Here is a 23,660-nt window from a genome sequence, read left to right as displayed (position 1 = left end):
AGAGACACTTTGCTGAGACTCCGTCACAGCCTGATCTCGCTTCATTTCCTTCCCTCATGGGTCTTGATTCTGAGAACACTTCTTAAACAACCATAGTCTCTGTCTCAGGGGAACCCAACCTGCAACAGGTGTAAACATCCTTTCTGCAAGGTCTTTAGGGATACCTCGTATTTAAAAACTTCCACGTTTTGCAGCAATTTATGCCAAGTGAAATTTTTAAGGAAGGTTACAAATATCTTCATTATCGGTTAGGTTCAGATTTTGCAGTCAAATTAGTTTCAAAAAATATTTGTTGTTTAGGGTTTTTGAATTTCAGAATTCTGAATTAGGAACTGTAGACCAGTATTTAGAAACTGAACATCTTTGTTTTTCTAAGACAGCTACAGTTTAGCAAATCAAGGTCCCTCAAAGATTTGAATTTTACATAGATAAATAATGAAGTTCTTTAAATTAATCTGTAATTGGATAGACCTAAACTAATCCATGAAAGGAAGTTTATGAGTTACCATATCTATGGTAACTGGGCATTTAATTTCAAAAAACAGTCCTAAGTATTTAGCCCCTTGTCATAACTTAGGAGTTGAGAGACTTGAGATGAGACACTACAAAGGATGTAATAAAGAAAAGGAAAATTCCCTAGCTCAGGTTTTTCTGGTCTTGCACTCCAGCCCAAGCCTTGGGCCTCAACCTCAGGGCTTGAATAAAAAGGAAAGCACCAAAAATTTCAAAAAAGCATGGTTTTGACTATCTTTGGGGCAAGCCACCATAATATGAAGTAGTAGAGCAGGAGGACATTTGTCTAAGAAACCGAAGAAATTCATCATCTAGCCACATTCTACAATACTCTCAAGCCCCATATTTTGCAAGATAGTAGACGGGGAAATATAGGGTAACTTCAGATGAGAAGTTGTTAGATCAAAAACATAACTTTGGATATAAAATTGTTTAAGATGGAAAAATCTCTTCTATCCTAGAGTTAGTGTGTCTGTGATTTTAAAATGGTAAGTTAGAGCCATGTTAAATATATATATATATATATATATATATATATATATATATATACACTCATAATTATTCTTTTAATCAATATAAAACATTTAATAATAAAGGCTGGAATCATCATTGCTTTCAAAGACTTGTTTTTACATACTATTCCTCTGAACCCTATCCCCTATCCCTTTGATCTTTATAATGTATCTGGGAAAGAGAGAGGGTACATATGATTATCCACATTTTAAAGAGGAGGAAATAGAAAACTAAATAGTTTATCTAAAATCACACGACTAATAAGTGGGCAAAGCTATAACCGAAGCCACTCTAATACCATGTCCCTTACACTTCATACTTCATCACGTGGACAAAGCAAAACAAGAACAAAAACACAGTATCTGTGTGCTGTAGAATGTAAAGTCTTCTTTTAATTGAGTATGTGGATAAAAGTAGTGGCTTTTTTTAGACTTCCAGTAAGTAAAACATTGAAGAACTGTCTCATTGGTCTTTTCAAGCAAAGAAACTGACTTGAACAGGTATTGAGATATATACTATTCTTGATGAAAGCTAAATTGGTCATTTTGTATCCCCAGGATGAATTGTCAATTTGGTAAAGGCCCCTTAACATGCCCTTTATATCCACTGTTATTGTTTAACATTGGATTTGATGTTAAAACTACAATACTATACATTCTATTACAAATAAATAATAAGAAATAATTTTAGGTGAAAATGCATTGTTATTAGAGCAGATCTCTTTCATTACATAGCTTGCCGCTACTTAACTAATCACTTTTCTGAGGAACAAAATCGTGTGCAAAACCATTGACATACAGTGAAAATACTGAGTTTAGAAGTCAATGAATGACACTGTACTATAACTTCAAACATGCCACTACTTTGCTGAGACTATGAACCAATCACTTCAATTTTTTGAATTTTAATTTTCTTATTTGTGAAATAATAATAGTACCAATTCTCAAGTAATTCACAATATTGTCACAATTTTGAAATTCAATAAACTTACATGAAATTCCTCTGCTTTTAAATGATGAGCTAATTGATTTGGCTCTTCTTATCCTGTTACTTACGTGGGCACTTCTTGACACAAAATGCTCCATAGGTGTATTTTGCATTGAAGTTATGCTCCAGTTGAAAGGTTGTTGGATTGTAGACAAAAGTTTGCGGACACTGAGTAACACATGCTCCACTATCATTGAAGTTCATGCAGGCCTGCAACACAGCAAAGATTAATTTTGTTTTAAAAATAACCTTCATAATACTTGTTAAAGGGACACTGCTACAACAGTTCTGTGATAGGTTGTATTGTTTACTCAGCGTACATCAATTTCATAAAAACTGGAAAATCTGATAACTTCCTAGTTGTAAGGGCTTATTTTTTAACTTTGCACTTGTTTTGTACTTCTCAATGTTACAAAACTGTTTTTCTAATGTCAGTAAATACACCATCTACAGTTACTGATGTTCTAATTGCTTGGTATCTATCCATTGATTTCTAAACTGAGAATTGGTTTAAATTATTAAAGTTAGATAATAGTGAAAACTTATTTAAGCTTACCCTTATCCAAAGGGTTTATGTTGAGTCTTAGAGTCTGGCAGTGACAACTAAATCTCCATTTGTACAGGCTAGACTTTCCTTAAAGCTGGTTTGGAGAGTTCAGTGCCTTAAGTGATATGGTAAGTCCATTCATCACCATCGTATAGTGAGAAAATGTGATGGTCATTCAAACTGGACTTAAAGAAAAGTCTCTGGCAGGTGACTAGTCAAGTGTAAATGTAGGGGGTACGATGCCAAAATGTAAAGAAGTAGCTATACTTAGCCCATAATTAAATAATATGATACCATTTCCTATATAGTCTTTTTCATAATGTTATACCATTTACTAAAAGTCACCAGTTCAAGTAAATTTGTTTCTGCTGACATATATTTGTATTGAGACCTCAATTTGTTAATATGTTCAAATGCATTTGAGAATGATTAAAAACAATTGTACCACCTAAGAGTTAGGTATTTGATATGAAAAGAGAACATATGTATAAGTACATAAAAACATGTGATTAGCAAAATAGGGGATGAACTAATTATCTTAATTTAACAATTTAAACATTCATAGGAATAATTTAGGCCTTGGAAGGCAAGCTAATGAACTCAAGCTATATTTTACATATCATCATATATTGTACGTATGCTTATTAATAAGCACTAATTTATTCTGTTTCCTCAAAACATTTTCTTAATCAATTGTTGTTTTAGCAAGCACTTTATCACAAAGATGACAATTCCCTGATGATGGTCTACGAGATGCATAATCAGAAGGAGATTCACTGATAATACATTATTCACTAAGATGACACTCTCCAGGAAGAATCTATTAAAAACCAATCTAGGAAACTCAGTAAGTTTTAATTTATGGGTATAAAACTTCATGTGTCCTCATAATTGCTTTACTAACATATTTTATACAGTGTTGTGCACAGATTGCTTGGCAACAAAGGGACACAAGCCAGAGAAATCAAACAAGTTTACCTTCCAGACAGCATACAATACAACATAACTTACACCAAAGTCTTGGTCTGGCATTCTTGAACATTCTGTACTAAATGCCAAAGTGGAATCACTGGACTATTCCATAAAAGTAATGAAATGAGAATTCTGAAGCTCCCTCAGCACTCTGCTTATTGTGATAATGGAACCATGAAAAAAATGCAGTGAAGCTTCTAAGTGAAAGTTAACATCAATTGTTGGTGTTTATTGTTGCTACTGTTTTGAAATTACTGTTTTGAAACACTTGTTCAGCAACTTCCAGATCAATCTTCAATCCCATGTCTGGTGATAGGCAAGGGAAAGAGTCTCAGTTCAAGATCTGCTGAGCATCTTCTGTATACTTTTAACATTTTTCTTCTCTTTCCTTCTTCCTCCCTACTCATTTCTGCAATACACACTTTTGTTTCACTATAAAATTAGGATAGACAAATTAAGTTTCTTGTGACATTAAGAAATTACTGTGTATCTACATCATAAGAGCTATAATCTATAATTTGCTTATTTCCAGAATTAAGTGCCAAATTGAAAAAAAGACTCAGTTCTAAATATATCTGTGTATTCTCTGGATATTTGAGAGGGGAAAAAAAAATAAATTCCTGTGTGCAATTTTAGCAACAAAAACAGTTTATTATTTTATGATTTTTAGCTTAAAATGAAACTAATGCTCTGTGTGTATGAAATTTCATTAACTATAGCTCACAGAATTGTCTGCATGTATTCAAAAGAATAGAAAGACCTTTATCAAGGATATCAAAATGTAATTAAAAAGTGACCCCTACAAGCTTTAAATATTAATTTTGAGGACATAAAAGTGTCCTCTTCTAAAATAAAAATCATACAGATTAGCATATAAATTGCTTTAAACATGCATTTGTAAATCTTATAAATCTTGAATAATTTAGCTTGTAAACAGTATAAACTGTAGAACAGTTAAATTCATAAATTTGTGTGATTTAATCTTGAAATTTATATTTGAGAAATAAAATGCAAGTGCCCCCACTCAGAAGACTCGACTCAACGATGCAACAACACACATAGGTAATCACCGTAAATTCTGGAAGGATGCTGTTAGCTTTTTAAAAGATATCTCAATATGTTCTCCTTCATACTGTCCAATAAACCTCACTCATAATATAAATTGTAATCAGAAAGACATAATTTGTTTAGTAGAAGAGAACAATCCTAGTTAATTAATAGCCACCCAGTGAAGGAATGACTTCTAGGAAGTCAGAGCATCTTTCTTAATCCTAAAATGGCAAAATTTGATCTTATCTTAATAAGATATTAAAGACTCAAGGTGCCTGAGTCAAACCAGGATGGAGGGGAGGACCAGAGAGTGAAAGGGACAGCTGCCAGACTTACAAAGCAGTCGGTATCCTTAGGTCCCGAGCAGCCTCCAGCACATTCTCGGTGACAGCAGTCACTAACGTAGGGTCCGTAGCACCTGCCATCACACTGTTCTGCACAGACAGTCCTTGTCACTGCAGAAGACAGAGATAGGTCCTCATCAAAGTCAGCCACCAAGAGAAACTTCTAAGGGGATTTGGAGTAGCTGAGAAAAGTTGAGCCCTGGAGAAACAATGTACTCAACTGTCATTGACTCAGCTCAGCAAACATTTACTGAAGGAAGTCTGCAATTGATCAAAATTACTGTAAAACCCAAAATTACTGCAAAATTAAAACACTTCAAAATTAATACACAAATTTGTTTTCTATATTCTGTCTTGTTCCAGCAAATACTTAAAGGCTTTACAAAACTCACACAACTTAGCAAGAAAGAATCAAATTTAGAACAACTGAATGCGACATTTTGGCAGGTCGTGAAGGATGGAGTCAGCAGCGAAGTCAACTTACAGCGTGCACAGTGAGGGCCTGCAGCGGGAGGTGTCCCCAGGAGTGAGTGCAACATTTTTGGTAGTCAATGCAGAAAGGGGAACAGAAACTTTTACATGATTCACATTATATCATTCCTATCAGATACATCGATGCTAGATAGGTGATAAAATGGATATGTGACTGACAAATAAAGAGGTAGGTAGGCAGGTAGACAAAGAGAGATAGATAATGGATCTGTAGAAGCACAACTGTTTCTATTCCTGAGATTTAAGTGAAATTTCTTCTAAGATTTCTGAAAAAGGAGGGACTTGTGTAAGGAAGAGTGCAACACCACAGGAGGAAGGAAAGGATGGAGGAGGGAAAGAAAGAAGGAGGAAAGGAAGAGAGGGAGGGAGAGAGATATATTCATAACAAACACAACAAAAACTTCTATTAGTTTTTTTCTTATAACATCCTTCAATCCAAGCTGACAGCAGTATGTCAAGGTATACATTGGACATCAAAATTATAGCATTGAGGGACACATTTCTGCTTATCACACTTATTCCAAAGATATATTTTAAAAGTATTTAGAGAAATGAATTTTACAGCATATGTGTAGCACATCATTTCTTTGCTTCTGTATTTCCACTTCAGCCTTGTTTCTTCCCACCTCTTTGAGTTCTTCAAAGCTTCCTTCACTGCTTATCATAGCAAGACACCACTCTAGTGTTCCTCAGAGCTGGTCTTCACAATTTTCTTTGGTCTAGGGGCTCATATACCTAGATGAAATCATTCATCTCTGCTTTGCATACTACCTATAGGTAGATAACATCAGATCCAGATCTGAATTCTCTATTGAGATGCAATATGTATTTTTAGATGTCTACAAAAGTTCTCATTTAAATGTACAAAATGGAATGTATCATTTCCCCACCTGCACCGTCGAGTATATCTCTCTTATTTGTTCCCTTGCCTCAACTAGTGATAGTACCAACCATCCAGTAGCTCAATTAAAATTTGGGGACATGTTTTCTATTTCTCCTTTCCCCTCACCCTCACTTCTCACACCTAATAAAAATCCCAAATACTAGCAATAGATATTTTTCATTACTGTCTCTCCTCTCTACTCCAACTTTATTCTGAGACTTAGCTCTAAATTATTACATAGCCTTCTAAAAGATTTCTCAGATCACAATCCTCTATGCCACTCTAAAAGTAATGACTGGAAAATATGGGCAACTGCATATAAATCAGTGTTGTTTCACAGTATGAAGCTTACTTCCCATCTCTGCACTAGAGGAGTAAACCCTTAGCAAGGAATAAAAGTCCTCTATCAATTGACCATCATTTCTACCGGCATCTCTCACTACTCTCATTGTGATCTTCACATCCAGACAGAGAAATACCACTTGTGGTCCCCAGTTCCTTTCATGGTACTCAACTGTAATTTTCACTGCCTTTTCACAATGCATTCCTTCATGACGAAAAGAACCCTATCTGCCTTCTCTGTCTAGCAAATACTCATTCATAAGATCCACTTAAGGTGCCATTTTGCTCTGAAACCTTTTCAGACACATCTCCACCCTGAGTTAATCTGACACACTTGCTTCTGAGCAAGTAAGCAGATGAATTAAATCTACTCATTAACTCTTCATATTCATACATGTGCTTTACATTAACGTTCCTATCTTTTAACCAATTGTTATATTTATTTAGATGTCCTAATTAGTAATTAATACCATATAAAGGAAACACTTTTAAAGACACTTTTGGAAAGAACAGATTCAAATATAATTCCTTTCTTCAAGATTCAACGAGGCTCTTTTGATGTATTAAGAGTTGCTCATTGAAATGGCAGACATATGTTAAGTAATCAAATTACTAGATTTGAAATCAGTGTTATCACAGGACAGTCTACTAATTTGCTTTTAGTTGACAGGCTTTGCTCAGCTGGAAAATAGCATGAAGTGAGAGAGCAATCATATCCTATAAATCATATCATGTTTTAATCCTAGACATATATGTCTAACTGTTAATTTCTCTTTTTAACTCTATGGTGATTTAAGGTAACTATACAAAATGTTTCAATTTCTCTTTATTTATATATTTTGGTCTTTCCTACCAAATGAGGAAATTAATGTATATAGTATTTAAAGAAATAACCATGATTTTATTTTTATAAATTATTTATTAAATGTTCATAAGATAATTTCTCTCATTGAGTACACTATTTAAATATAAAAACAATATGTTAGAAAAAGAATCTAACGTAGTACAACCTTAGGTTCAATAATTATTATACTGTGAACTTTTAAAACATGTATTCAAATTATTCAATCATATGTGTTGTCAACTATAAATTTTTCAAAATAGCAATTTCTTCCATACAGTGGTCACCTATCTCACATTTTCTCAGGACATTTTGATGTTAGAGATGCCATTCCATTTCAGAAACATGCAAAGAAACATCCTTCTAAGTCATTATTTTTTAAAATTTTGATTTACGATATTAAAAGGGAATTCTGGGATTTGTTTCAAAAGCAGTCTACAATTATTTTTTTTCAAAAGGTAAGATACATTTAACACTAAAAAAGCACTATTTGTTATCATAGTTTTCACACACCTAAAGTTCAGTAAGCATGAAACGTATTTAGAAATCTTTGCTTGACAGGTAATAAGTAAGCAAAAGAACAAAGCAATAAGCTTAATCTGTAAATAATGATGAGACACTGTTAGGAAACATTTCTTCACATTGTTATGAGTTTTGTTTCCAGAAAGAAAACTTTCCCTTTGTACAGTCTGTTTAATGGCACTTGCTGATTAATAAGCATTACTTAATATGAATTAAACACATCAAACTATAGTCATATTTTATTATGATGAAAACACAAAACAAAAAACAGGTCCTGAAATCAATCAGATAATTCACTTAGCCTCCATGGGAACATTAACTTATAATTGCTTTGGTTATTTTAATTTCCATCCTTGCTTGACTATTATTTCATTAGAATTTTTTTCCCCTATATTATCTTTTCTAAATTGCTTCATTGGGTACATTACAATATTTGGGTTGAATTTTTACTAGCTTGTTCTTTAGTGGTACATCACTAACTCTGATTGCTTAACATAAAAGATAAAACCTGGGAAATTAAAATGCTTATTATATTAGGGTCAGTAAATTTGAAATTGGAAAGGGGGATTCATTCAAAATATCCATGAGAATCAGATGGATATTGGGTCCTTAACATTTAAGGAACCAAGCATTCTGTAGTAGTAAGAGGATGCTGCTGAGAGAATACGTATCATCTCAAAAAAACTAAATTATCTATAAGTAGGTTTATTACATCAACATTTCACTAATAAAAACAAGGGCTTAATTACTTCTTAAAATATAATAGTAACTACCCTTAAAGTTACTCCCTTAGAAGAAATTAATTTTATTTGAAGAACTTTAGCAATTTACTAATCAAATATTTACTGTTACTTCTTATGAGTTACAAAAGAAAAATGAACATTCATAAATGATGCAAAACAGAGCATTGACATCACGGTGACTAAACAAAAGGACTTCTGCCCATTAAAAAACAAATGACGTAAATTTAGGCAAAGTCTTTGCGTTTTCTTCCTACATTTTACACCCGGCCCCTTTTTTCCTCCTTCCCATCCATTCCTCCTTCATCATCTCCTCCATCTTCGCACCCTCAGTGCCTTCTGCTTCTCTTCACTTCCTCTACCCAGTGGCTCTGAACCAGGCTTTCTATTAGATCACTGAACAGGATTCTTGCATCAGTGAAAATTTTGATTCAGTTGATAATCAGTGGGGCCCAAGATTTTCCATTCTAATGAACTCCCAGGTTATGTCACTGCCTACTAGTCCACAGACCTCATTTGGAGTAGCAGGATATAGAGTACTTTAAAAAAAAAAAATGCCTGGGAATCACCTAATTCCTATTAAATCAAAATTACCTGCCATGTTCTAGGATTTGATACTTTTAATAAGCTCCCCAGGTGATTTCCAATATGCAGTCTAGAGCTGAAAACCATTATTCTATCTAGTGAAAATGGGAAAAACTCTAGGTTATTTCCAGCATTTGATTGATTGACTAACTAATTATTCTTTGTCTGAGATTTAATCACACTGACTGTCCTCTTCCTTTAATTTCCTATTGGTGTTGTTAAGCCCTCTATCACTAATAGGGAGATTAAGCAAACACAACTGATGTGCAACCAGGTAGGAAAATGTGGGAAGAAAAAGACCTAAAGTGGGAACAGAAATATTGCTTGGCTAATTCTGAAGGCAAAACTTTCAGATAAGTAAGAGACAGTCAGAAAACTGTTCCTTTCTCTTACCCAGCAGCTGTTTATGTGACAAGTATCCTGAGCAGCCCCCAATTACATTGCTAAGCATATTTTAAAGCATGCTTATTTCTATTTCATTCTATTTCAGTTAGTATTCAATGACCTGCACCTCTATGATGCCTAGATTAGTTCTGTTTATTGACCCAATTTTGACAAACTGTGTCCGTGAAACACATTGTGTCCATTAAATAGGTGGTACTTCAGTGGAATGGTTTTAGTGTTAGGCTGTTTTCAGTTACAAACTTGGAGGTTTGAGCAAGAAGAAAAATGCTTGCGTTAAAGCAAAGGTGATTTGGGTTGGATGTGAAGAATTTATTGACTATTAGAGTGATAAAAACACCGTAATGAGCCACTGAATGGGCTTCTTGAGTCTTTATTTGTCAGTATTTAAGGGAAATCTCTTCTGAATGCTTTAGACCTCCACTAAATTAAAGACAGCGGGCTTGATGAAATGCTCTCTAGAGGTACCCTCTCGTTCTACAATCTAATATTTACTCCTATGAGTCGTGAAATTGTGACCGCCCCCCGCCCCCGCAAAATGAACGTTTTGGGTTTTGTAACATGCTTCTAGAAAGCTACTATCATCAGAATCGACTTTAAATGAAGCAAATAAAGCTCATAGACCATTCAAGAATATTACTTCCAGAGCATGCTGAAACGTGTAGAAAATCAGGTTTAATGACACTAACACTAAACTATGTACCACTATTAATTTTCCCAGGGGAGAATAATTGGCCACATCTGTGTGTCCAGTGCCTGCTAGACTGTAAGAATTACATAGAAAGATACCTGGTCCTCTTCCCACTTTCTGATTCAATAAGTCTAGGGAAGGGGCCAGAAAATTCATTTTTTTATTGGGAGCCCCAAGGTTTTCAGCCTTTATAAACCAATATTTTAATACCTCTCCTCTAAGATACTCTCTCCTTCTTATTGTGTGGCTACTGCAGGAAGGGTAAAGCATTTATTTAGACGGGAAGGCAGAGATGGAGATAGGTCTTAAACTGTACTGCTGCTTCCTATCTCACATTAGATCACAGAATAATTGACAATAATTGTTGCCGCACAGAGTCAAGCCTCAGGATACATAAAGACTATAGCCTGATGTGGACAGGGAAGAAATTTTGAATTTTAATAATTTAATATTTTATTAATTATTTTAACCAGTAGCATAAGGCCTAATGCATTGAAAAAAAGGCTAAGTAGAATTATAAAAACGTATCTGGGCTTTCTAAACTACCACAGTTATACCCATTTTCACATCACAAAAGAAAATATAACATCATCTTTTATTTCTAATTAGTCTGGTGATAGCTACTCCAAAGGAACTGACCATTCATACCATAAGGCGAACACCCCTACAAGTATTATAATGGTTTAATCTTATATGCAATAACTGCTACAGCTCACCTGAAAAACATGGCAGATACCTGCAAAGCCCTTACTGAAACTGACATCCAGAGTCAGTTAGTAAAAGTATGCCTAAATTTGGCAGCTACTAATCAGGTTTGACCCTTGTCCCAGTTAATTCCCTGGTGACCCATGGGCTATGACATGATAATATTGCTAGTTATGTCATATAGGAAAGGAATCTTGTCTAATCTATTCTTCATCAACAGCTGCTTTATTCATTTATTTAATGAATTTTTATTCAACCTATTTTTAAAAGACATGCTCAGTGGTTCATTAAGGGACCTTAAAGCTGATTTTAAACTACCCTCTTGGCCACCAGGGAAATTCTCCCTCATTAACAGGCTATTAACATCAGCAAAGTTTATGAGTCAGGATTAAAAAAAACAAAAACAAAAATAATATTGCCCTATTACATGAACTATAAAAGTATTCTTAAGGGTGAGTGTGAGTTTTTGCATAATCTTTCCAAGACTATATATATAGATTCCAAGATAATAAGGGAAGTGTATGAATTGGCATAATGAAACCATAAATAGTATTTAAAAATATATTTTTACATTAGAATTGATGGCTACACCTTACATACACAAATAAATGATATACTGGAAATAAAGTGATTAAAAAATGTAATTATCTTATCATGGATGTGTTACAAACCAAAAAATGAGGAAAAGTTGACATTCAACTTTTCCAAATCACCTTGCATTATAGCAGACCAAACGTCTCTATATCCAGACTTGATGAAAATGAACACACACACACGCACACACACACACACACACACACACACACACACACAATCTGTTTTGCTTGTCCTAGTTCCCCATCCAGAATATCAATAGACTGAAATAAAGACAATCTCTCCTACCCAGTATATATCTGGATGAGTTTCCTTCTGAAATTGGCCCAAAAAAATGCCAATTTTGTAATGAAAATAATCAGAAAATATTAAAATGGAAAAGAAAATATTAAAACAGAAAAACTGAGCAAAGACTATGAATTGAAAGTTTAAGAAAAAAATAGAAATGCTCAATAATTATGTAAAAAAGACATTTGACTTCAGCTATAATCCAGGAACTATAAATTGAATCAGGGAAATGTTGTTGTGTACATAATTCTTAAATGAAAAAAAAAATCTAGTTTTCATGCAGGTTAAAAATTGAGCAAACTATTGGTGTGTATCAAAACTGATACAAGATTTTTGAAGAGTAATTTGCTGCTAACAAATTTGTGTATGTAAATTCACATGTGACCAAGCAGTTTTATTTCTAGCAATCTGACACAGAAAAATGTGTACATATGGACAGATATGTATTTAAAATGCTCACTGGTTGTAATTGAGACTAATAGAATGTAATCTAATGTCCACTAAGAAGGAATTTGTTAAGTAAATTACAGGTCACCCAGAACTTGGGAAACTCCTGCAGGACTAAATAAAGAATGAAGTTAATCTCAATCGGCTGAAATGAAAGGATTTTGAAAATATAATGTACAATGAAATAAAAGTGATAGAAGAGTAAATATAGTGTACTCATTTTTGTAAAACAAAATCCCAGAATTTATATACACTTATGTGAATAAATATACACATGAATGTACACATATATACCAAACATTACCATAAAGTAATCACTTTATGGAAAAATGTAAGTTGGGGGGAATGGTGCTCATTGATGGGCATACATTTTCACTTTTAATTCTATACATTTGAGTATGAAAAAAATTTTTCTAAAGAAAACTATAATATGAAATAATATATGCATTTGGCAGAGCAAGTTAATTATCCCAGTGTTACAGGTGAAGAAATTAACATTTAAAAAATATTTAACTAGGGCTTCCCTGGTGGCGCAGTGGTTGAGAGTCCGCCTGCCAATGCAGGGGACATGGGTTCGTGCCCCAGTCCAGGAAGATCCCACATGCCACGGAGTGGCTGGGCCCGTGAGCCATGGTCACTGAGCCTGTGCGTCCAGAGCCTGTGCTCTGCAGCGGAGAGAGGCCACAACAGTGAGAGGCCCGCATACCACAAAAAAAAACAATAAAAAAATTAACTAGCTTATCCTAGGTCACATGATTCATTATAAAGTAGGGTTTTAAATTAATTTCCAGAATTGTATATATCTTCCTTAATATGTTTACATTAAAGACCCACAAACAATAGGTGTCTAAAGACCAAAGGGGGTGAGGGTGGGAGGAACACAGTTCCAGAAACTGTTTAAAATACAACATGGAGAAGGAACTAAGATGGTGGAGTAGAAGGATGTGCTCTCACTCCCTCTTGCGAGAACACCAGAATCACATCTAGCTGCTGGACAATCATTAACAGCAAGACACTGGAACTCACCAAAAAAGATAACCCACAACCAAAGACAAAAGAGAAGCCACAGTGAGATGGTAGGAGGGGTGCAATCACAGTAAAATCAAATCCCATAACTGGTGGGTCAGTGACTCACAGACTGAAGAACACTTATACACAGAAGTCCACCCACTGGAGTGAAGGTTCTGAGCCCCAAGTCAGGCTTACCAACCTGGGGGTCTAGACGGGAGAAGGAATTCCTAGAGAATCAGGTTTTGAAGGCTTGTGGGAATTGATTGCAAGACTTCGACAGGACTGGGGGAAATAGAGACTCCATTCTTGGAGGGCACACACAAAGTAGTGCTGCATTGGGACCCAGGGGAAGGAGCAGTGACCCCAGGGGAGACTGAACCAGACCTACCTGCTAGTGTTGGAGGGTCTCCTGTAGAGGCAGGGGGGTGGGGGGCTGTGGCTCACCGTGGGGACAAGGACACTGGCAGCAGAAGTTTTGGGAAGTACTCCTTGGCATGAGCCCTCCCAGAGTCGGTCATTAGCCCCGCCAAAGAGCCCAGGTAGGCTCCAGTGTTGGGTTGCCTCAGGCCAAACAACCAACAGGGAGGGAACCCAGCCCCACCCATCAACAGTCAAGTGGACTAAAGTTTTACTGAGCTCTGCCCACCAGAGCAAGAGTCAGCTCTACCCACCACCAGTCACTCCCATCAAGCCTCTTAGATAGCCTCATCCACCAGAGGGCAGACAGCAGAAGCAAGACTACAATCCTGCAACCCGTGGAACAAAAACCACATTCAAAGACAGACACACAAGATGAAAAAGCAGAGGGCTATGTACCAGATGGGCTATGTACCAGATGAAGAAACAAGATAAAACCCGAGAAAAACAACTAAATGAAGTGGAAATAGGCAACCTTTCAGAAAAAGAATTCAGAATAATGAGAGTGAAGACGATCCAGGACCTTGGAAAAAGAATGGAGACAAAGATTGAGAAGATGCAAGAAATGTTTAACGAAGATATAGAAGAATTAAAGAACAAACACCTAGAAGAATTAAAGAACAAACAAACAGAGATGAACAATACAATAACTGAAATGAAAACTACACTAGAATGAATCAATAGCAGAATAACTGAGGCAGAAGAACAGATAAGTGATCTGGAAGACAGAATGGTGGAATTCACTGTTGTGGAACAGAATAAAGAAAGAAGAATGAAAAGAAATGAAGACAGTCTAAGAGACTTCTGGGATAACATTAAACACAACAACATTCGCATTATAGGGGTCCCAGAGGGAGAAGACACAGAGAAAGGACCCGAGAAAATATTTGAAGAGATTATAGTCGAAAACTTCCCTAACATGGGAAAGGAAATAGCCACCCAAGTCCAGGAAGCACAGTGAGTCCCATACAGGAAAAACCCAAGGAGAAACACGCCGAGACACATAGTAATTAAATTGGCAAAAAATTAAAGGCAAAGAAAAATTATGGAAAGCAGCAAGGGCAAAACGAAAAATAACATACAAGGGAAATCTCATATGGTTAACAGTTGATTCCTCAGCACAAACTCTACAAGCCAGAAGGGAGTGGCATGATATACTTAAAGTGATGAAAGGGAAGAACCTACAACAAAGATTACTCTACCCATCAAGGATCTCATTCAGATTCGATGGAGAAATCAAAAGCTTTACAGAGAAGCAAAAGCTAAGAGAATTCAGCACCACCAAACCAGCTCTATGACAAATGCTAAAGGAACTTCTCTAAGTGGGAAACACAGGAGAAGAAAAGGACCTACAAAAACAAACCGAAACAATTAAGAAAATGGTCACAGGAACATACATATAGATAATTACCTTAAACGTGAATGGATTAAATGCTCCAAACAAAAGACACAGGCTTGCTGAATGGATACAAAAACAAGACCCATATGTATGCTGGCTACAAGAGACCCACTTCAGGCCTAGGGACACATACAGACTGAAAGTGAGGGGATGGAAAAAGATATTCCATGGAAATCAAAAGAAAGCTGGAGTAGCAATACTCATATCAGATAAAATAGACTTTAAAATAAAGAATGTTACAAGAGCCAAGGAAGGACAGTACATAATGATCAAGGGACCAATGCAAGAAGAAGACATAAAAATTCTAAGTATATATGCACCCATCATAGGAGCACCTCAATACATAAGTCAGCTGCTAACAGCTATAAAAGAGGAAATCGAAAGTAACACAATAGTGGGGGACTTTAACACCTCACTTACACCAATGGGCAGATCATCCAAAATGAAAATAAATAAAGAAACAGAAGTTTTAAATGACACAATAGAGCAGATAGACTTAATTGATATTTATAGGACATTCCATCCAAAAACAGCAGATTAGACTTTCTTCTCAAGTGCGCATGGAACATTCTCCAGGATAGATCACATCTTGGGTCACAAATCAAGTCTCAGTAAATTTAAGAAAATTGAAATCATATCAAGTATCTTTTCTGACCACAACACTATGAGATTAGAAAAGAATTACAGGGATAAAAAACGTAAATAACACAAACACATGGAGGCTAAACAATATGTTACAAAATAACCAAGAAATCACTGAAGAAATCAAAGAGGAAATCAAAAAATACCTAGAGAAAAACGACAATGAAAACACGACGATCCAAAACCTATGGGACTCAGAAAAAGCAGTTCTAAGAGGGAAGTTTATAGTTATACAAGCCTACCTCAAGAAACAAGAAAAATCTCAAGTAAACCATCTAAACTTACACCTAAAGGAACTAGAGAAGAAGAACAAACAAAACCCAAAGTTAGCAGAAGGAAAGAAATCATAAAGATCAGAGCAGAAATAAAAAAAATAGAAACAAAGAAATCAATAGCAAAGATCAATAAAACTAAAAGCTGGTTATTTGAGAAGATAAACAAAATTGATAAACCATTAGCCAGACTCATCAAGAAAAACAGGGAGAAGACTCAAATCAATAAAATTAGAAATGAAAAAGGAGAAGTTACAACAGACACCACAGAAATACAAAGCATCCTAAGAGACTACTACAAGCAACTCTATGCCAATAAAATGGACAACCTGGAAGAAAAGGACAAATTCTTAGAAAGGTATAACCTTCCAGACTGAACCAGGAAGAAACAGAAAATTTGAACAGACCAATCACAAATAATGAAATTGAAACTGTGATTAAAAATCTTCCAACAAACAAAAGTCCAGGACCAGATGGCTTCACAGGTGAATTCTATCAAACATTTAGAGAACAGCTAACACCCATCCTTCTCAAACTCTTCCAAAAAATTGCACAGGAAGGAACACTCCCAAACTCATTCTATGAGGCCACCATCACCCTGATACCAAAACCAAAGATACTCAAAAAAAGAAATATACAGACTAATATCACTGATGAATATAGATGCAAAAATCCTCAACAAAATGCTAGCAAACAGAATCCAACAACACATTAAAAGGATCATACACCATGATCAACTGGGATTTATCCCAGGGATGCAAGGATTCTTCAATATACGCAAATCAATCAGTGTGACACACCATATTAACAAATTGAAGAATACAAACCATATGATCATCTCAATAGATGCAGAAAAAGCTTTTGACAAAATTCAACACCCATTTATGATAAAAACTCTCCAGAAAGTGGGCATAGAGGGAACTTACCTCAACACAATAAAGGCCATATACAACAAACCCACAGCAAACATCATTCTCACTGGTGAAAAACTGAAAGCATTTCCTCTAAGATCAGAAATGAGACAAGGATGTCCACTCTCACCCCTATTATTCAACATAGTTTTGGAAGTCCTAGCCATGGCAATCAGAGAAGAAAAGGAAATAAAAGGAATACAAATTGGAAAAGAAGAAGTAAAACTGTCACTGTTTGCAGATGACATGATACTATGCAAAGAGAATCCTAAAAATGCCACCAGGAAACTCCTAGAACTAATCAATTAATTTGGTAAAGTTGCAGGATACAAAAGTAATGCACAGAAATCTCTTGCATTCCTATTCACTAATGATGAAAAATCTGAAAGAGAAATTAAGGAAACACTCCCATTTACCACTGCAACAAAAAGAATAAAATACCTAGGAATAAACCTACCTAGGGAGACAAAAGACCTGTATGCAGAAAACTATGACATTGATGAAAGAAATTAAAGATGGTACCAACAGATGGAGAGATATACCATGTTCTTGGATTGGAAGAATCAATATTGTGAAAATGACTATACTAACCAAAGCAATCTACAGATTCAATGCAATCCCTATCAAATTACCAATGGAAATTTTTACAGAACTAGAACAAATCATCTTAAAATTTGTATGGAGACACAAAAGACTCCAAATAGCCAAAGCAGTCTTGAGGGAAAGAAATGGAGCTGGAGGAATCAGACTCCCTGAATTCAGACTATACTACAAAGCTACAGTAATCAAGACAATATGGTCCTGGCACAAAAACAGAAATATAGATCAATGGAACAAGATAGAAAGCCCAGAGATAAACCCACACACCTATGGTCAACTAATCTATGACAAAGGAGGCAAGGATATACAATGGAGAAAAGACAGTCTCTTCAATAAGTGATGCTGGGAAAACTGGACAGCTACATGTAAAAGAATGAAATTAGAACACTCCCTAACACCATACACAAAAATAAACTCAAAACGGATTAGAGACCTATATGTAAGACCGGACACTACAAAACTCTTAGAGGAAAACATAGGAAGAACACTCTTTGACATAAATCATAGCAAGATCTTTTTTTGATCCACCTCCTAGAGTAATAGAAATAAAAATAAATAAATAAACAAATGGGACCTAATGAAACTTAAAAGCTTTTGTACAACAAAGGAAACCATAAACAAGACGAAAAGACAACCCGCAGAATGGGAGAAAATATTTGCAAATGAATCAACGGACAAAGGATTAATTTCCAAAATATATAAACAGCTCATGTAGCTCAATATTAAAGAAACAACCTAAGCCAAAAAATGGGCAGAAGACCTAAATAGACATTTCTCCAAAGAAGACATACAGATGGCCAGGAAGCACATGAAAAGCTGCTCAACATCACTAATTATTAGAGAAATGCAAATCAAAACTACAATGAGGTATCACCTCACACCAGTTAGAAGGGGCATCATCAGAAAATCTACAAACAACAAATGCTGGAGATGGTGTGGAGAAAAGGGAACCCTCTTGCACTGTTGGTGGGAATGTAAACTGATGCATCCACTATGGAGAACAGTATGGAGGTTCCTTAAAAAACTAAAAATAGAATTACCATATGATCCAGCAATCCCACTACTGGGCATATACCCTGAGAAAACCATAATTGAAAAAGACACACGCACCCCAATGTTCATTGCAGCACTATTTACAATAGCCAGATCATGGAAGCAACGTAAATGCCCATCGACAGACAAATGGATAAAGAAGAAGTGGTACATATATACAATGGAATATTACTCAGCCATATAAAGGAACGAAACTGAGTCATTTGTTGAGACATGGATGGATCTAGAGACTGTCATACAGAGTGAAGTAAGTCAGAAAGAGAAAAACAAATATCATATATTAACGTATGTATGTGGAACCTAGAAAAATGGTACAGATGAACCAGTTTGCAGGGCAGAAGTTGAGAAACAGATGTAGAGAATAAATGTATGGACACCAAGGGGGGAAAACCATGGTGGGGTGGGGATGGTGGTGTGCTGAATTGGGCGATTGGGATTGACATGTATACACTGATGTGTATAAAATTGATAACTAATAAAAACGTGCAGTATAAACAAACAAACAAACAAAAAACAACTAATAGTAAACTTTCTTTGGGTTATTTGTATGAAATATGTTAATATAAATGTTTCAGACATTACATGAAATTTCTAAAAATCTTATATGTTCTGGTATAATGTTATAAGTCATAATTCTAGTTATTACTTTAAAATGTATATCTCAGAAATAACTTAATTTTCTTATCAATTGCATTATTATGTACTTTCATCAAATCTTTAACCATGGTCATTTTTAAGTCTTTCGTCATTTACAGAGAGTTCTGGGTGTACTCTGATGCTTTTGCAAAAATGTTCCTATAAAAGGGTTTCATCTTCAAGGAATTCATGGAAAAGACTTTGACAAGTACAGGTTTCTGGTAACTGACTATACTGCTGAACTGAATGAATAACCATTTTCAGAACTCTAATGGAAAACTGATGAATTCATAAAAGTGCTAACAAAAGATCAAGATAAAAAAAAAAGGGACTGAGTGAACTGATGAGGATGATTATAATTTTTGTGACTTCCTGTTTGACTAATAATAAAAAAAAATCCCACAAGGACTCAGAGGCAAAAAATATACAAATCAATTTTCACTGCAAAGTAAAGGAGCTGTTACAGTGGAGGATTCCTGGACTGAATGTCAATATTATGACACAGTATGAGTGTGTTTCGTGTTTGGTAATTGCAATCACTGTTGCTTTTGTTGTGGTCATCCATTTACAATGCTTGGTGTCAGTTCACTTATCTCTTGTAAAAGTAAAATACAGTGTGTGTGTGTGTGTGTGTGTGTGTGTGTGTGTGTCTGTGTGTGAAAATAAATAAAAAATAAATTTAAAAAAAGGTTTCAGCCATAAGATAAATAAGTACTAGAGATGTAATGTACAACATGATAAAGATAATTAACACTGCTGTACTATACATATGAAAGTTGTTAAGTGAGTAATCCTAAGAGTTCTCATCATAAGGAAAAAATGTTTTTTTTCCTTATTTCTTTAATTTTGTATTGATATGGGATGACGGATACTCACTAAACGTATCATGATCATCATTTCATGATGTATATAAGTCCAATCACTATGCTGGACACCTAAACTTATACAGTACTGTATGTCATTTATATCTCAGTACAACTGGGAAAAAAATTAAATTCTAAAAAAAAAAAATACAACATGGAATAACTAAAATTATGTACACATAACTGCTTTACACTCTTGAAAAATAATTAGTTCTATAGTCATTTTAAGTAACAACACAATTACAAATGATGAGTAATGAAGACTAAGATATTTTTCAAATACTCTTCAAATTTACAGCAAAAGCCATAGAAATAAGATTATTTTATATTTAGCATTTTATAGACCCTTATATATGATTGAATTTAACCTACTGGTTTTAAAGAGGAGAAAACTGAGGCCCAGATAGGGCCAACATTCAAGTCCATGTCTCAGTAATAACAGAATTTTAAAGTAGAACTACCTAAAATAGTTACACCAAAAACACATGCTTCAAGCATATACAAAAGAATGTTTTCAAAATATTACTTTTATTCTCATAGAATTGTATGTTTGAGTTGTTTTTTTTTTAAGGATAATCACGCCTGCCTAAAAGTTAAATGATGTTCCTTTTCGGTGTCTTTCTAACTTTTTTCTTTTTTCATCACAATTTATAGTACAATTTTACATCATGGCTCAGTACACATATCCATGATGAAAAGTTTTAAGGCATTATATTGACCCTAATTATGTGCAAAGCATTTTGATACTGTCTTTTCTATTCTATTGTAATCTAGTTTATTTTATACTAATCTATTCTATTTCAATAAAAATTTAATGTTGGTCAGGGTCCACAGAAATGACTTTACAATCCACTAACGAGTTGCAACCAGTGATTGGAGAGTACTATTCAATTGTATGGACAAAGGTCAAAATAGAAAATTAGGGAACTAATCTTAGTGCTTCTTTTATATATGTGCAGCAAATTGGCCTTCTAACGAATTCAGGAACGTAAAGCCACTGGACATGAATTTTCTTTTTCTGAGGTTTTATGATCCCAGAGGCTATGGAAATCATTGCACAACAGTGCCTGCCACAGTGCTTTCCCTCCAGAGTTGCATCACTGAGACTGGTGATTCCCAGAAGTTTGTGTTTTATATTCCCATCGTCACAATGAAAATTTGGGGTAGTTAAGTCTGATTTTGTCCTACATGGCAGTGTGTTAAACTGTGGGCCAGTATAAAACACATTTGGGATTCTCTTTGAGTAAAATTTTTATAGAAAATGATATATCTATAGATATTTAAAGCTTTTATGTATTATTAATATATCACTAAAAATTATCATCTCTCTGATATAGACAAAACTTTGGACATCTCCGAAAATTACAAAAAGAGTCATAATAAAAAGAGTATAATTTTTTGTTGTTCCTTCCTTTTTTAAAATTCTGAAATTACATAAGCAATACATGTTTTTAGAGAAATATGTCACTATAAATATGCAAAATTTTAAAAATATTTTCTTACCACATCAATAACCAATGTCAATTTTGGGGTGTCTATATGCTGACCTCCCTGTTATAGCTCCATGGTAGTGTGACAGTTAAAAGAACATAAAATACACATCCATAAGTAATTCACTGGGTGTATATCCAAAAGAACTGAAAGCAGGGTCTAGAAGAGACTTGTATATTCATGTTCACAGAAGCACTATTCACTATAGCCAAGAGGTGGAAGCAACCCAAAGGTCCATCAGCAGATGAACGAATAAACAAAATGCGATAAATACAAAAAAAAATAATAATTCAAGACAGTAACTGCGATTGCTTCTCTCTGTATATTTTTAATCCTCACAAAGAATTATCATTCTTTTTAACTTTGACAATCTAATTATGAAAATAATTAGTTTTTTTAAAAAAATATGTAATTGTTTATAAGTGAAGAAAAACATTTTTTACAAATTTCTTGTGAAAAATTTTAATTCTCTTAAATTTTATTAAAACACTTTATTTTAAAAATACAAAACACTCTAATATAATTAAAATAATCTTTTTCTTCTTTTAAAATTTCTACCTTTTATGTCATGTTTAATAAAAAAAGACGCAGATGTAGAGAATAGACTTGAGGACACGGGGAGGGGGAAGGGTAAGCTGGGACGAAGTGAGAGAGTGGCACTGACATATATACACTACCAAATGTAAAATAGATAGCTAGTGGGAAGCAGCCACATAGCACAGGGAGATCAGCTCTGGGCTTTGTGACCACCTAGAGGGGTGGGATAGGGAGGGTGGGAGGGAGACACAAGAGGGAGGGGATATGGGGATATATGTATACGTATAGCTGATTCACTCTGTTATACAGCAGAAACTAACACAACATTGTAAAGCAATTATACTCCAATAAAGATGTTTAAAAAATAAAACATAAAATGACAAGTCAAGCTTTAATGGTGATAAAAGGGGGAAAAAAGTCATCATGTCATAGCTTTTACCTACATTTTTCTAGTACTTTCAGTTATTTCATGCTTTTTTAACTTTTCATCTACAATCTATTTCATGCTTTTGTAACTTTTCGTCTACAATCTATTTCATGCTTTTTAAACTTTTAGTCTACAATCCATCTATAATCTATAGTCTTTCTGATGCCTTTTAAACTTTTAATGTACAATTCATCTCATGTTTTGTTTTATGGTAAGGATCTAACTTTATTTTTTCCATACTGTGAACCATTTGTTCTAACACTATTTATTGAATAATCTATACATTTGACATTAAAAAATGTTAACTTTATAAAAACCAAATTACCATATAGACTTTAGACCCTATCCAAACTTTCTATTACATTCCATTGAGCCAATTCCATTCTGAACTAATACCATACTCCTTTAATACTTATTACTTTTTAACATTTTAATACTTGGGGAGTGTCCTTCCACATAGCTATTGCTTTTAAATGTCTGGCTATTTTATTAAATGTATTTTCCAGGAACACTTTAGATTATTTTTGTTCAATTAAAAACAAAATGAAACATTGGGAATTGACTGAAGATGGTTAAATGCATAGCTTAATCTTAGAACAACTGACATTTTCATCATTTGAGTCTTCTCATCTTGCAGTGTGGTAATTCTTCATTCATTTAAGTTTTCTGTTATGTCTTGGTAAAACACTATGGTTTCATTTTTATTTTAAATTATCTGTAATTACCTGTAAGTGTCAGAGTCTGTCTTTCTGTCTCTCACCTCCACCCCTCCCCTAGTCAATGAAATTAAATACACCTTAAATACATGCAACATCCTCACTGTATAGAAAAATAATCTCCCTGGGTAACAGTTATTTGAGTTCAAGAAGTATTCAAATCAGAACAAAACCTGAGTTATTCTTAGAGTCATAATGCTCTATCATCTCCATTAAAACAAACTTCA

At 34.5% G+C, this 23,660-nt stretch overlaps 1 protein-coding gene across 1 annotated transcript in view; it reads right to left on the bottom strand.

Moving 5' to 3' along the window:
* The window catches only part of ERBB4 (erb-b2 receptor tyrosine kinase 4), a 1,112,967-nt gene that overhangs the window by 313,238 nt on the left and 776,069 nt on the right, over positions 1–23,660 (bottom strand). Inside the window, exons 6-7 of the mRNA XM_067740710.1 lie at positions 4,919–5,037; positions 2,082–2,223 (exon numbers count right to left, since the gene is read on the bottom strand). Of these exons, the coding sequence (XP_067596811.1) occupies positions 2,082–2,223; positions 4,919–5,037 (261 nt within the window). The remainder of the gene's footprint in view (positions 1–2,081; positions 2,224–4,918; positions 5,038–23,660) is intronic.

This window comes from Pseudorca crassidens, chromosome 6 (genome assembly GCF_039906515.1).
Source record: "Pseudorca crassidens isolate mPseCra1 chromosome 6, mPseCra1.hap1, whole genome shotgun sequence".
Taxonomy (NCBI): Eukaryota; Metazoa; Chordata; class Mammalia; order Artiodactyla; family Delphinidae; genus Pseudorca; species Pseudorca crassidens.
The sequence above is the reverse complement of the archived record's forward strand: the minus strand, read 5'-3'. Positions and strand labels throughout refer to the sequence as shown.